This window comes from Numenius arquata, chromosome 6 (assembly GCF_964106895.1).
Source record: "Numenius arquata chromosome 6, bNumArq3.hap1.1, whole genome shotgun sequence".
Classification (NCBI taxonomy): domain Eukaryota; kingdom Metazoa; phylum Chordata; class Aves; order Charadriiformes; family Scolopacidae; genus Numenius; species Numenius arquata.
The window spans coordinates 43,894,027-43,910,139 of NC_133581.1; the positions used below are offsets into that span (position 1 = coordinate 43,894,027).

At 35.4% G+C, this 16,113-nt stretch overlaps 1 protein-coding gene across 2 annotated transcripts in view; it reads right to left on the reverse strand.

Moving 5' to 3' along the window:
- The window catches only part of UBR1 (ubiquitin protein ligase E3 component n-recognin 1), a 67,004-nt gene that overhangs the window by 10,680 nt on the left and 40,211 nt on the right, over positions 1–16,113 (reverse strand). For both annotated transcript variants that reach the window (XM_074149856.1, XM_074149857.1), the window contains exons 28-38: positions 15,850–15,939; positions 14,343–14,530; positions 12,965–13,170; positions 9,851–9,944; positions 7,250–7,402; positions 6,707–6,804; positions 6,090–6,183; positions 4,662–4,810; positions 2,184–2,239; positions 1,759–1,855; positions 763–830 (exon numbers count right to left, since the gene is read on the reverse strand). In XM_074149856.1, the coding sequence (XP_074005957.1) occupies positions 763–830; positions 1,759–1,855; positions 2,184–2,239; positions 4,662–4,810; positions 6,090–6,183; positions 6,707–6,804; positions 7,250–7,402; positions 9,851–9,944; positions 12,965–13,170; positions 14,343–14,530; positions 15,850–15,939 (1,293 nt within the window). The remainder of the gene's footprint in view (positions 1–762; positions 831–1,758; positions 1,856–2,183; positions 2,240–4,661; positions 4,811–6,089; positions 6,184–6,706; positions 6,805–7,249; positions 7,403–9,850; positions 9,945–12,964; positions 13,171–14,342; positions 14,531–15,849; positions 15,940–16,113) is intronic.

The window sequence follows — 16,113 nt, forward strand, 5'->3', positions numbered from 1 at the left end:
AAAATATTGACCATTCGTGTCCCTCTGGCATGTAGGAAACTCAGGTATCTTGTAATTGCCAGTTTAGAGATACGCTAAGAAAGCTTCTCCAATTCCTAGAAAGCTTAATTTCTGGTTTTCGACATAAGACAAAGCACATTGAAAAAAGCGAGAAGAGAGACCAAGCATTAGTTAGAAAAGCAACCAGGGCAAAACAGGTTTTATTTTGGTGTTTTGGGTTTTTTGTTTGGTTGAGTTTTTTTTGTTGGCTTTTTTGTTGTGTGGTTTTCTAGGGGTTTTTTTGGTGGTTTTTTTTTCCAACAGTAGAAGAAAGTATAATACAGATTCGTATTAAGAACAGAAAGAAGAGGCCAAGAAGAGTAAAGAAGGTGATGAGAGTGAACATAAAGGAATCGAGGTATGAGAGGCCTATTGAGACAAAAGGAGAGTGAGGGAAACAAGCTGAGTGAGTCCATTTCTCAGGGGTTTTTGGAGGTTTGAGAGCAATGGAGGTTGCCAGCTTGAGACTGCAAGCACGAAATTTCCTAAGAGTGAGACAGCAAAGACTTTTAAGCCAAAAGAACAGCAGAACTAACAGTAAACACTCACATATAGCAGCCATATGTAATCATTTGCTTGTATGCAGTGCTCATATATAATCATTTGACTCATGCAAGTGAGCAGACAATGCAGAATTATCTACAGGGTAAAATACCCAAAAATCCATGCTAAAAAAACCAAAACCCAACCTATTAATATGAAGAATAAAATGAACCTGCTTACCAAAACGTGGAACATATCTACTTCTAAGAGGGATGGAGTGTCTTCCACTTTAAAGGTTGGTAGAAGAACTAGGAAATAAAGATATCAATTACCCATTTGATACGTATTTTCTTCTTTTGGATTGAACTGCAATATCAGAATCTGATTTTAGAGCCTCTATCATTTCTGTGTTTTCATCAAAAAAATGCCCAAGTCTCTGAACTAAGGAAGTACCTAATTAACCATTTTACACTTATTTAATCAGGTGTGCATCTGTTTAACTATTTCCACATGCTCAATCAGCTCACAACTTTAAGGACTATATGTTCAAAATTCTAAGATAAAAGGCTTTGATTTATTTCTCCAGCGCTAATAAAGCACACAGTGATAAGTGTGAAGTCCACAAACGTCTTCAGGCACTGCAGCAGTAGATGCCTCACAACCTCACCCAATGCAAAAGCTACCCCAAAGAATCCTATCAAACAGGAGGCAAGTCAAAGAGTGGGATTCAAAGGCCACCACGCTCACCTCATCAGTAAGAAACATGAAGGATAGCTATGTGCCTCCAACTAGCTCTCCCTGAGACCAAAATACCTTAAACTAGGCTGCAAGCAGCCTTTGGAAAGTACTAAAAAGTTGAAGTCTCACATTTGAGAGAGAGGAATACCTGTTTTGTGGCTTTATCCACCCATTTAGCACAGAATTTGAGTAATTTTGAACACTGCCAGAAATAGACTGCTAGCCATCTGTAAATATTCCAGATCTGAGGATCTCCAGGTCTAGGTAATCTGGGATAGAGGATTTTTTGGGGACTTCAAAGATACAGGACTGGGTTAATAAAATTATTGATTACTTAAGTTCAATCAATACTCCATGACTTCAGACAACATTAGAAAACTGAAGTTAGCACTGCTGTCAGGAGTCTAACCTTTGCTTCTATGCTGTATTAATGGGTATGCCATTTTGCACCAGAAACTTCTGCAACAGGAAAGGTAACACAGAAAAGGAATATGATACCTCCTAGAAGACGAACCAGATGTTTCTGAATCAGGACCTGTGGGGATGTTGTTCTCTGAGCAGCTGCAAACTGCACTAATGCTTTAAGGCCGCTGTGCTAGAGCGCAAGAAAAAATGGTTGGACAGCAAAAAAGGAAGATATAATAGTGAAATAAAGCTGTAAAAACATATCTACTTCTACAAACAGAAAAATACATCAACAGGAGAATTTAATATGAACTTCCATGTATAACTAGAAACGTGATTCTTCCAAAATGTTTTTTATGTTATCAATCTAAACTTCTCAAAATCTAAATTTATGCAATTTATCTAAATGTTAGCAAGATGTTAACAGTTTCAACAGTAATTTTTTTATATATGTGTATATATACGTACATAAACTTTTTTTTTGTTTAAAATGTACAGCATATCTTACTTGCCCATACCTGTCTATTTTGTAGAGATCCAAATAAAGGCTTGCCTTCCGTTTCCAAGAGGTTTTCTTAAAATCAAACACAGAAGAAATTAAGTTGCTTTTTTCTACAGGAACTAACATAACATTTCTGTTAGAATACACTTAGTCCAAGATTAATTTACTCTTAATATATGAACTTCTTTTAAAGCTCAATTTTATTCTGCTAAGAGAATTCTCTTGAAAAAAAGAATCTAGGTTAAATGGTTCTGAATGTTTCCCATGTAAATGGTTGTAACAAGCTTTTTAAAAACATTTGGTTTTCAAATCGTGCTAACTTGGGATATAAATGAACACGGTTTCACATGAATGACGATAACACATCCTATAGATTTAGTTTAATTTTCAGTTACCCTTATACAATGCTCAAAAACATCAAGGTATGTTAACAGGGATGCTAAACAGCCATCTTACCCTCTGATTTGCACTACTGCACTTGACTGTTGTTTAACAAAAATATTTTGTAAACAAAATTCCCAAGCTGGAAATACAATACAGCTTTCCTCCCTGAGTGCATTGGTTCTAAAGGGATAATAAAGAGAAAATAAGCCAATAAAAGTAACAAACCAAGTTAACTCAATTGAGTAAAAAGTGAGCAAAAAGGTATCAATTAAAATGTTTGTGCTTTAGTCACAATAGTCACTTTTCAGAGATTAATCAGTACACTTCAAGATCTTGGAAATTGTTTTGTTTGTTTTCACTGGGTTTTTTTTGGTTGGGAGGGTTTTTTTGGTTTGTTTTTTGGGTTTGGGTCTTTTGTTTGATTGTTTTGTGGTTTTTTTTTTAAACCACCACTAACAAAAAAATGAAAGCGTTTCAACTTAGCACTTCCATACATCAGTTTAACACACAACATGTGGAGCTGCTGAGGAAACATGAGAAAAATCAGATTTCTATTTTTAAGCGGCTTTAGGCTTAGGCAATAAAAGCAATTCACATCCCTTGGGTCATCGATGCTTTGAACCTCCTCTAGAGACTCCAGTAATACAGGCAGCCGAGGTTCATTGTCTAGGCAGCTTGGCTACATGCCTGTTAAATGGTTTTAATAATACACTTTATGACTAGATTCAAAACCAGCATACTAGAAGCTATGTAGCAGTTTCGCTTTACAATTTCATGGAAGCCTGCTCTATTTGTAAACAAAAATTAATAATCCAAGGAAGTGGTGCGGCCTAGGATAGGCCAGACTGTCTCAGTCTGGTTTTATAATCCTAGCCTGGTAAGGCATCTGAATTTTCTCCTTCTGACGTATGCCTTCAACATCACATATGTGATAACAGTTATTGCATTTATACACTTGCTAGCAACCTCATCCCTGACAGCCACCAAGGTCACTTTTAGATAGTAAATGAAAACAATCTGCAAAGCATTAGGTGCATTCATGTTAATAGAGCTGGGCGGCTTCCAGTCCTCTCCCGACCCATTTGAAAACTCTGATAAAATCCAACACTAAAAAGATGCAACGAGTTCTCATGACTATTCCTGCCTTAACAGAATATTTCCCATTCTCCTACAAACCTTTTGAACTCTTGATACTCCACGTGGGTCAAGTCCTTTATAGATTTAAGGTAGACTACACTTGTAACTCAACAGTTTCATCAAGAAAGAATGGCATATTTAGCAAATCATATTTATGGAGATGTACAATTCTCAATTCCATCAGCACGCATTTCAGACTTCTCTCTTGCCTCTCTCCCTGCCTGGAAGCCACTACAGATTTGTCTACAGCTTCATGCTTACTACACAGACTTCTTTGTGTATATAGTACAGAAATGAAATGAGACTGACTGCTAAACAGCTACACTAGCCCAAAAAATACAATCATTTTTATGGTAATTATTTTGCCTTCAAAAAGAGATTCATGCTACAGAGTGTTTGGGTTTTCTTTTTTCCTACCAGGATTCTGCTTAGCAATTTCAGAATACAAAAGACCATACTACTACAAATTCCATGAGAATGCTTTGAGAATGGAGACAGAAAGAAACAATGAGAGAGGGAGTATTATTTCATAACTGTTAGATATTTAGCTGTGTAGCAGATGCCTGCAGGTCAATGATCTCTGGCAGCCTGAAGATATTAATTGAACATGCTTAATGTTACAAATTAGTAATGTGGAACATGGCCACTCCTTCCTCTCTCAGACTAAACTCAATGTTGGCATTCCATACGTTAATTTATGAACTACCATCTAACAAAACCATCCCATTATTTATATTGGATTACCATATTACTATCATTCTATTGTTATATATGTAATTACATATAATATACATTGTTATACTATTACATGTTGCTCTTATTTATGTAGAACTGTTATTATTATTTTTATACAATCAGCTTTTATAAAATTATACTGTATACTATATATAAAAATTATATAAAATTATAAAATTATCAAACAACTGTAAAATTTTCAAGTCATAAAAAGGAATAAACCCAAATTATGCTTTACCTATACACTGGATGGTAAAAGCACATGTGCTCCAGGTCATCATAGGAATCCTGTAATCAGCTTCATTTGGAGCAACTTTTAGCCCAACTCTATAAATGGTGGTGGCAAAGAGAATAAGCATCTCCTTGATACTGCTTGAGTATTTGGCTCTGCAAAAGCAAGCCAAGATAATTTCAGTCTGAATTCTTAATAGTGCTTATTACTTATTGGTCAATCACTAACAAAGTCTTAAGTTATTTATGAAAGAATTCTTGAATACAAAGGCCCTTTGTCTTTACAGAGGAGAAAAACATTTCTAGTTTCCAGTAGTAAACAAGTACCTTGCCATAACAGGCTCCACAAATCGAGAGATTAATAGCTGCCAGGCTAGAAGAAGTCTGTTTCTGTATACTGTATTATAATTCACATCCAAAAAAATGCAAACATTTAAATCAAAGTAAAATACAATGAAAAAACCAAATGCGAGTAAGCAAGTGTAATTATAAGTGCTGAAGTGAAAATATATCCCCTCTCTTAAGGCACTAAAAATGAAGAAAAAAAAAAAAAGACATTTCAAATGCCTTTTTAGCATTTAAGTTCCTTTCAACTGTCACTGGGTTTGTTTATGTATATAATTATATGCAGAAAAGTGCCTAGGCAAAAACTGCTACAGTTTTAACGGCTTATGTTTTTTCAAAGTCATACATTGAACTTTGTAACAGAAACATATGACATACATATTAATTCTCCAAATCTCTACAGCCAAAACAATCGTACCACAAAGTCTGGGGATTAGCCAGGGTCATACTTAAATATGACATAGTTTAAGCGCAAACTGTAAGATCTTTCCCATGGAGGTGAGTTATCAAGAAAGAATTTGATTCAACTATGATGTCAGCCAGAAGCAGAAGTAGTACAGTACTTACAGCGGGATCTAAAAAGCAGACAGACAACTGAGTACAGATAGATACTCTAAAAGTATCTATCCAACCACTCTGTTTTACTGGGGGATTGCTTTTGCGCATTGGAATAGAAACAGGCAACACAGCCCTATTCATTTGAGTAACCTCTATTACATTACTGCATCCAGAACCAAGTGAAATCTCTTCCTGAAATAGACATATAGCAGGAAAATTAAGGCAGACAGATAAAATAACTTGCCTAGAGGCACAGGAAGTGACCCAAATCACTGAATTGTGGATTAGAAGATTCCAGAGACTCCTAGCTTTGTACCAAGAACATAAGAACTACCAGACTGGATTTAACCTAGAGGTCCATCTAGCTCTGTATAGGTCCAATATTCAGTGAATACTTAAGGAAAAGTATAAGTAGGCCCATATTCAAATCAAACAAATCATATACCTTTCCTTCTATACAAATCCTGAAGTATACTTAGGTTATTTTAAGGATAATTAACATAATGCAGAGAGCACTTCCAGTAACACTTACGAGGACTGAACTCCAAAACTAAGAATGGAATGGAATTCCAAAGCAGAGTTCCCTGGGCCCTTGTTGGCGAAAGCTGGAAGATTTTGTTTCTCTCCTTCAAAAAAAAGAAATTTATATTCACATTAAAAACCAAAGAAGTTGTTACGGTTTTTACAGCAGTCTAACAGAAGCGAGACAACTTTTTATTTTAAACTTGTTTGAAAATAATTGTAAACAGACCTCAGCAGCCAAACTGTCTTCTAACCCTCCTCAGTAAGTAACACTTTCTTCTATTCCCAGAAATATAGGGATTAAAAGTGGTGCTTTGCTGGTGAGGAAAAAGAGCTTTCCTGCATTGTAAGAGCGCAAGGAATATGTGGATTCTCTGTACCTTCTGTTTTCTAAACACTCATACATGTTTTTATTTTGGCCCTTTAAACTTAATTTTTCTTTTTTTTACCGCATCACAGTCAATAGTTTCATTAACTCTTGAGTGTTAGTTGGTGGCTATCGCCTCCAAGTTTACATCATTTTCTTCTACAGGGAAGATGGAAAGAAGTTTTCTGTTGGTATTAGTTAAAACATGTACTGGCATATTAGATATCCCTCAGAATAGCTTCAAAATTAAGATAACAAACCTTTAGCATTTTTCAGACTGTAGCCCGATATCCTGGCTGTGATAATCTCCAGCCACCTAGCCAGGGAGAGAATTTGAGCTACGGCCTCTGCATCCTCACTGAAAATAGCAACAGAAAGCAGGTTTTACTTTAACACTCAAAGGATCACCTTACCTTTAAAAACACAGGACGCATTCACATCAAAACGCATGAACTCAGTATTTGCACAGTTTTGCTGGCTTCGTAAGTTTTGAGCAAACAGTACAGAATTAAGTATTAGGCTTAATACTAGAACTAGGTTCTTGCTCATTTGATATCAGCTCCGAAAGATAAGTAATCCAAACATGCTTTTTTTTTTAAAACAAACAAACAAAAAAACAAAAAAACTTTTGACTGCCAAAAGCAGTATATTTGCTGAGTAGTCAATAAGGAAATATGCAGTCTTTTATACAGATTAGAAAGGTCAGCCCAAGTTTTCCTTCCAAGAATTTGAAGAGTCAGCCTGCCCCAAAGTAATTTTTATTTTTATTTTTTAATTAAAGGTTATGCAGTCTGGTAACTCACCTGTTTATTTTTTGAGCCTGCAATGGAATGATAGGAATCACAGTATTGCACAGAGATTTGCAGAGTGGACAAAGATACTCTCCATTCTCCAAGTCAAATATCTGTTCAACATGCAGACGTTGTCGAAAGTTCAGCTGCATGGCTTCAAAGTACCTGCAACATGGAAAAGGAAATTACTAGAAAGTGGAATGGTGCAAATGTGACATGAAAACAAATGTTCAAGTAATTAAAATTGTTATTATCTAGCAAGTACCTATCCAAGCCAACAAACAAATATTTTCCTTTGATTTATAACTCTTTCACATGCTTGGACATGAAGATAAAGTAAAACCTTTGCACACACACATGAACTCATGCAAAAATGCATGGTATTCCACTCATGCAAAAGTGACAGCAACTCTTTCTTGCTTTGAAGAGCCTTTTAAGTTTTCTTAACATTTTTACAGACAAGCAATTCTTAAATTTTCTACTCTTCTCTCACAACTTCTTCAAAACAATGAAACATTGTATCTAGTACCTCTCATATGCAACTCATTACAGAAAGTTTGAAAAAAGAACTGTATATATTTTTATTTCATTTTAGGAAAAACTAATGGTAATATTTCACCAATTAATAAGCAGCTATTCATGGCAATGACTGAGCCTCATGATTAGACAATGAAACTATAGCCTTATTTTAACAGGAAGAAAGGATAATTTATATTACAATATCACACGAGCTGTTTTCTACTCAAAAGGAAACGAAGAACTAACTATCATCTTTTTATAGGTTTCATTGTAATTTTGCCCCCTCAATGGATGCAGGAAGTCTTCAAATTTCATTAACGTGTCGGTGGTATTATTAGGAACAAAAAGATCCAACGTTCATATCTTCTTGCCTGGATACAAGCAACTAAATTCAGTACTAATGTTCAGACTGGGTATGTAGGATCTTCAAGACTGACATGAAATTATCTAACTTCCCCAATATGGTAATAACAAGATTTTTAAATTTTTTTGCTTTAAATCATACATCTTAAGGGAAAAAACAAAATCCCATTTCTGTAATAAGAGAAAGTGTGCATGCGGGGGCGTCTGCAGAAGTTCTAATGATTACAGAATATTCAGGAAAGTATTCTGTTACCATCAACAAAAACATACATTTATTTTCCCACATTCAAACAACTATGTTTTTGCAATCAACTCTTCTTCCTCATACATGGCAACTACACGGATATTCCATTCATCTGAACTCACACTCTTTAGAGAGTACTTTGCAGAATTTTTAGGCTGCACAAATGCTCTAGAAAGGTGTGGCAGGCAGCGCTTGGAGGAATATTAGTAAGTTAGAATGTCTGTTATGTAATAAATAAAAGACTATACTCAAACCTTCTGTGCCATCCCGTATGAGAAGAGCCTGTTGTCCTTTTTAATCCCATTTACCCATAGAGCAAGTCATCTTTCCTTAAAAAGTGCAAGGGAACTGAGCTCCAATGTTGCACTACTTAGATCTACGCAGATGTAGATGGATCTGCCAAGAGCAGATGTATTATACTCAAGGAACATACTTCCATATCATTTTGAGTGTGTGCACCTATTTACTCTGTACCAATGTTTTATTGTAAAAAAAATAAAAAAATATATACACACACACATAGAAAAGTAAGTGACAAGCACTAGAAGTTTAGTCAGATTTTTTAAAGTAAAATGGCACAAGTATAAACAATCTCTTAAGGTTTGTTGTTTGTATCATACACTAACACAAAGTAGGTTGCAATTGCATGACCCAACTCTCTTTATCTGTCGATAATACTTCAGTGGGATTATTTCTATTATTATTTCACACTATTTATTTTATTTAGAACTGCCAGACCCATGTGAAGTCAAACGCAGAGAGCATTAGCTTTGCTCTCTGTAATCCTACAAATGTCAATGCAACCAGGATGACTATATTCTGCGGGCTAAGTAACTCGGTCTTTTAATATTTCAGGTTGCACTCTAATCCTACACACTTGGTCTAAATCATGGGCCCCCCCAAACAATAGAAATCTAGCAAAGTTTTTAAGCACTGTACCAATTCTTCCTTTTTATTAAAAGTTTGTTCACCAACAGGGGAGGTGTGAAGAAGAAGTATTGGTAGATTTAACAATTCATATTCTATTCTAAATGCCAGACTCTCATCTAAAGACTCACTGGAACAAGTCGGCTTCATCCTTTGAAAGTCTGTCACCAGGTCAGTACCTGGAGTCAAAGCACTGTTGCTATGGAACGCTCACCTGGAAGATTCCTACTGTTTCTCATTGGCTTCCTAAAAATAAACCCACTAGATACGGTTTCTTATTCTTGACCAATTTTATTCCCATTGGTTTTCATTTCATGAATTAGTAACTCCTTAAGGGATTCTTCTTTGGGTTATAGAAGGCACTAAAAACTTCTAATGATTTTCTTCATCAGGCCAAAACTTCTCTTGGGCGATATTTCGTTTTTAAATGAGTACAAACAGTTTTGACTCCTTAATTAAATATCCACTTACTGTACTGTGTTTTCAGTGTGCACTTAAATGTTTTGGAAAATAGATTAACAGAAAAAAATAATTAAAAGGCTGCAAAGACACATCCTTACTTCTGCCAGCAGGCTGCATGCATTACATGCCCACAGCTTCCTGTGTGGGTCCCACAAGGCAAGTCCGGGTGCATGAAGAGAGGATCTAGCGTATCTAGAAAGACACAGCAGAAAGAAATTACTGGAGGAACAATAACATAGCTTCCCATCAGTATGGACAGGAATGAACAACAGTATACACAGAACCCAAGCCTTCGGATTTCATTTTCCCCACAGTTCCCAGAGTCACATTAACAATCCCACTTGGCTGGCTTTTCCAGACCAGTACTCCAGCAAAACAATCACAAGACAGAGCCCGCTTAAACTACTGAAGGTTTTCGACTAATTGTGAAGAAAAAGACAAAATCCAAAAGCAATAGTAAATTAGTTAAAAAAAAAAAAGAAAAAAAAAAGAAAAGGATTCTTCAGTGCTGGCATAGCTCTGCCGCTGGATTCACTACCCCTGAAGTTTTTAATGTGTTTGTTATTGTATTTTTAAATGAAAAAAAATGAAACTACTAAGGACAAGAAATATTAGGCATTCAACTCACCCATGTATTTGCAAACCACTGACATGAACAGCACCGCTGAATAACAAAGTCAAGTCTATCTCTTACTAATCTTGCATAACTGCTAACAGCAAACACGCTACGTAATGGTGTCTTTGTGCTGCACATGAGACACACAGTGAGACTCCACTCCCCCTTAGAGATACCTAAATAGTACTCAACTGATCAACAGCAGTCCTCCAAACTTCAGCTGGTGGACTGTTTATGATTTTGAACAGACACACCTGAATTTGACAAAATGAAAAAGAAGAGAGAAAAAAAAAAAAGCAACCAACAAACAACAAACCTAGCACCCAAATTGCACTGAAAATATAATTCAGCTGAAGCTGCTCTAAATCAACTGGGCACTGAAATAAGAAAGCGAACCTTGGTATAACACTAATCTGCCACTACCTGCACTTCTGCTGTGGAAATAACCATTTTTCTACTTATTTAGATCTTGAAAGAAAAGTAGCTCTTACGTAGACTCATAGGCCTACTCACAGGCCTGCTGCAGAGGACCATGCAGTAGAGAGTAAGTGCTATATATAATGTCCAGAAGTGGCTTTAGGAAAAGGAGCATCATTCCCTTCTTTTTTCAATTATTTCAATAGCCCGACATGTCACCGCAGAAAGCTTGCCAGTGTATCTGACTACAAGAGCACAGGACTTAATTTGTACTTCAGATTACCACAGAAGAGAGCAAAACACATGATCGCAATTAGTACCCAGCCTAGATAAAAATTCCATACAGCTGGCCCAAAATTGCCGTTATCAGTAGTTAAGAAGAAAAATGGATCAAACAGGATTCTGTAGAAGTCTGTCCTGGGTCTAGGACTATTCAGTATTTGTTCATGACCCAGAGGAGGAAACACAAAACATCTTATTAAGTGGAACAACTTGGTAAAGGTTTGCAAGTACGATAGAGAATAGGGTTGTACCCTGGAGAAACAAGGAACAGTGCTGAACTCCCCTTTGCTTTAGGATTCTATTTGATAACACTCAACAGCATGCGTACTTCTACACTAAAGCAGGAATAATGAACTGCACAAACACAGAATTTAAAGCTATTTGCTAGACAGTAGTGTCATTAAAAAACTAGGACATAGGGTTTATTTTGCTTTATGACCTGACCGCGAATCAACAATACCCATAAAAATTGAAAATAAGCAGGAATTTAAACTACAAGTTGCAACATCCTTGCCATGGAAAGGCAACAAACTTTTAATATTTAACCTTTAATTATTATTTAATACTGTAGCGTGCTTGAATCAAACTAGTAGTTTTATGATGAGATGTATATCCACCTTGGGGTGATTTCACCTAAACAACATTTGCCTGGGCTGTGTATCAAGCAGGACAGAGCAAACAATCCTAATAAACATGAGAATAAATTACCTTACCTCCTTCTTACCCACAAAACCAGTTATCCTGGTCAAAAAATTAGGATGGCTTACTAAGATTCTTTCTTGACAAATCCATTTTTGACATTTCTTACTGCTCTAATGTCTGTCTTTATTTTGTACGTTGTCTTATAAACTGATCACAATTACTATCATCCAACCTACTTCTGGGGCATCCAGGATGGATGGAATACTCAAATTTTTAGTACTTTCTCATTTCACTTCTGTTTTTTTCGGTGGGGTTTTTTGTTGGTTTTTTTGTTGTTGTTTGGTTGGGTTTTGTTTTGTTTTTAAGACAAATACTTGTTTGCCCTTCTTAGCCTTCTGAGATTGCAACAATTTCCTATGCATTTTAAAAAATAATTAAAGACCATACTGAAGACAATGGTTCTACTAGTACTTTCAATATTAATTTAATAATTGCCAAGGTGAATACACTGAAGTTATCTAGATACTGTTTCAACTCTTCTTATCCTACTCTAGACTGCATTTCTCTCTTCTTAGAAGTAACAGCCACCAAGCATCCATCTGATCTTGAGTTATTATTATTTTTCTTTTTCAAAAAGAGAGCAAAAAAGTCAGTGAGTACTTAAGTTTTCCCCTTTCCTTCTACTTTTCTTTCTTTCCCTTAAGTAACTGACCAAAATCTCTCTCATGTTTAATCAACAGTAACTTTTTTTAATTTATCAGATGATATCATGTGACCCTCATACTTTTACATTTTTTATGTTGCTGTTTTTATTAGTTCCTGGACATAAGGAAAAAAAAAAATCAAACAAAAAAACCCCAAAACCAAATCCTCCTGAGGCTGCCATATTGGCCTTTGATAATGTCCATGTATTTCCTCCATACTGGGAAGGTTTGCTGCTGTACTTGAATAAACAGGAACTGTTAACATTCATGGGTTTTTTTCCAGAGTGACCAATTCTATCAAATCTTTAAGTTTTATAAAATCTTCTTGCGACATTAACATTTTTCTGATTTCCCAAGGACAAATCAAAATCTTCAAGACTTCTTATTTTTCAGTTTTAAAGCAGGATTTTAAAACCATTTTAAAATTTTCACTTTCTTTTTATCAAGTAGGGTAAGCCATTTAGCAATCTGATTGAATACAGAGTTTTTAATTAGGTTCAAAGCTCTAGGTACAGAACTGCTTGTAGTCTAAAAGAAGAAAAATCGCATACCCCCTGAGAGTTCAAGAATTCTGCTCCTATTTTGAGTTAAAGCAGTTGATTTCTGGACACAGACAGATAATACCATGGCAGCACTTTCCAACTTTACTTCCTGCTCCTCCTGACAAAGAATACAGGTCAGAACTTCTTTCTCAGCAACAGACGGACCTCGTTTGGGACCCAAAGCAATTTTGGAGTAATCAATTGCTGAAGACATGCTGTAAGACCAAAAGTGACACAGATATAAAACAATCAGATGGCTTTTTCTAAACAAACTTATTCTTCCAGGCATCTAAAAAGGTCATATATTGCTAACATTTCCGGTTTTATACCAAAGTGCTTTACAAAACCAAATGATGACCAAACAATGAGGTATTTCAGTGATGACCAATCATCACTAAAATGCAGAACTCTTTAAAAATAGAAAAAATAGGAAAAGAAATTCTCTAACATAGAATAACACAGTGAAATGGATTCATACAGAAGGAAATTCAGGAAGCTGTATTCAATGTAGATTGGATTAAATATATTTTAAACGTACAGACATATTAAAATTGTTTCCCATTCTTGAAGAAAACATGTTGAAAATGAATGCATTACCTTAATTCAAGGCTTGTGATACAATAAGCTTCCTTATATTTTTTTAAATATTCCTTATTCCAGAGTTCAACAATGATTTATAGAACACCATTTATTAAAGAGCAAAACACACAGAAGTGATCTGTGCTTTTTTTTTCATCAGATATCTCTATTTTCCTGATTAGTTTTGCGCAGCCCCAATTAGACCAAAATTGTGAGTTGTAATTAGATATACTATATTGTTGAAGCATCTCTAGAACAGGAAGAATCCATATCAACAAAATTATAACCAATATAAACCAAACATCTTCAGTATGAAATTAGATTTTTAAAAGTAATGAAGAGAAATATCAGCAACTTGAGCTACAAGAAGCATATTTTCTTCATCACAACTTAAACTTAAGGCATATTGCCTTTCAGATACTTTTCAAATTAAATACTTAAATTTTCATTGTAGACAGTCACATCCAAAATGAGTGTTGTCAACCCAGCAGCTTTCTAATGACATTTATTCAAATGTTAAGAAATATAAGTATCCACCATTTGAAGAAATAATTAGTTTTCTTATAGTTTATCTTGTGCTGCTCTACAAAGTGAGTCCAATGTTCTTACATTAGCATACACACGGCACTTGACATACAATTCTGTAACAGAAGACGACTTAAAAGTAAGTAGAGACACAAGTTTGCTGACTGAGATGACACAATCTGTCCCTTGAACATACTCTCAAAATGTTTACGTAGGATACTGAACCTATGTAGCCAGTAATCATCTTTTCCCACTAGAATTCTGGATGTCTGCTTTTTCTTACCTTTCTTCCTCCATAATAGTGTCTTCTTTCCCCTGTGCCTCCAGGGTGTTTTCGTACAGGAGCTTATGGGTTTCAATGAAATTCCTCTGCAGTGCAGACATCTGGGCCATTATCTTCTGACGGTGCAACTTAGCTGCTTCTGCCTTCCTCTTCCGCTCAGCCTTCTCTTGATCCTGAGTGCTCTGTGTCTTACAAGAAAAGAGAATAAAGAAATCACAGGCAACAGAGAACATCAAAAAATGAGAAGAATCTTTCCCCAACTATATGCATTCTAACCACTGACATCAAATTCCTTAATTGACAACACTTTCATGATTAAAAAAAAAAAAGTTAACTGCTATCCAAAAAATGTAAAGCTGAAATCTTAAATTAACCTAGTCAGAACAAAGAGATTTGAGGGGTCCACAAAAGGTCACTAGTACAATCTCTTGCCCGAAGACAGGATCATCACCTGATCCATTTTAATTAAGTGCTTGTCTGTTCCTAAGAAACTTTTGTGAGCTGATCACAAGCCTCCTCCAGAATTTTGTTATTCCCCCATAAGCAAAATTCCTTTTATTCAATTACTTAAGGCACAAATTCAACATTATACACATTGTTTCCATTCACAATACCATTACTTTTTGAGGAAATGAAACAACAAATTGCTCCAAAAGTAGCGGAACTGTAAGTCTCACTTCTGACTGACTTCGGCATTTTGTTCCCCTACCTTCCCAGATACCATATGACACTTTTCTCAAAAAAGAACCACAGCATATGCTGTGGTAAATTCAGAGCTACACATGCAGTGACAAGCCAAGAGACTGTCTGGCAGCACAGCACGCTGTTGCCAACAGAATGTGTAAGAGCAAACTGGCCTGTCTTTGCGCACTATCTAAGGGTAGTTGGACTCTTATATTCAGCTGCCAGTTAAAAAAAACAAAAAACCAAACCAAACAAACAAACAAAAAAACCCCAAAACAACCAAACACTCATGGGACTCCAGTAATCTTTAAAATCTTCATTTCACTAGGTCATTTGACCATTAGATTCAAAAGTTATTTTGAGGGAAGTGTAGAGTCTGATAAACAGACAGAATAATCACCTAAACCTGATGCCTTTATACAATCAAGGCAAAGCAGATTAACCTCTTGGTAGGTCACGTAAATTACAAGACATCATTTTAAGTGGATTTGTATTTCTAATTATTGCACAACAACAACATAATAGAAAAGGTGATCAAATCATAAAGATAAGAAACAGAAATAACCACAAATTACTTCTTCACCCCCTCAGTTGTTTCACTTAACTTGGCAGTACAACCAAAACTAAATTAGCTGCTGATAATTCCATCAAACATGCTTAGCATAAATTTAATTTATTAAAAATATTAATCTTGGCACCTAAATCCTATTTGTAGGCAATATATCAGAAATTAACATTTTAAAAATTATCATTCTAGGTAACCTTTTTGAAAACAGCCATTCAAAACATTAAACACAAGGCTTTCATTGAACATTATTATTACCTCATCACCTTTTGTAGCTTCTGAGCCTGATGTAGCTGCTACTGTTGTCAAACTAGATTTTTCTCTCAATCTTTTCACTGTGTCAAACATCTAGGAATGGAGACATAAGTGTTAAAAATAAAATGCAACTTGGCTCTTACGACAATACAGACAGGACTAAAGCTTTTGATATTTAGTTTCACATTATTTTCAGATTTTCAAATGGATGAACCCAACTGCTGTACTTGTAAATAACAAAAGTATTTAACTGAGACCATACATGCA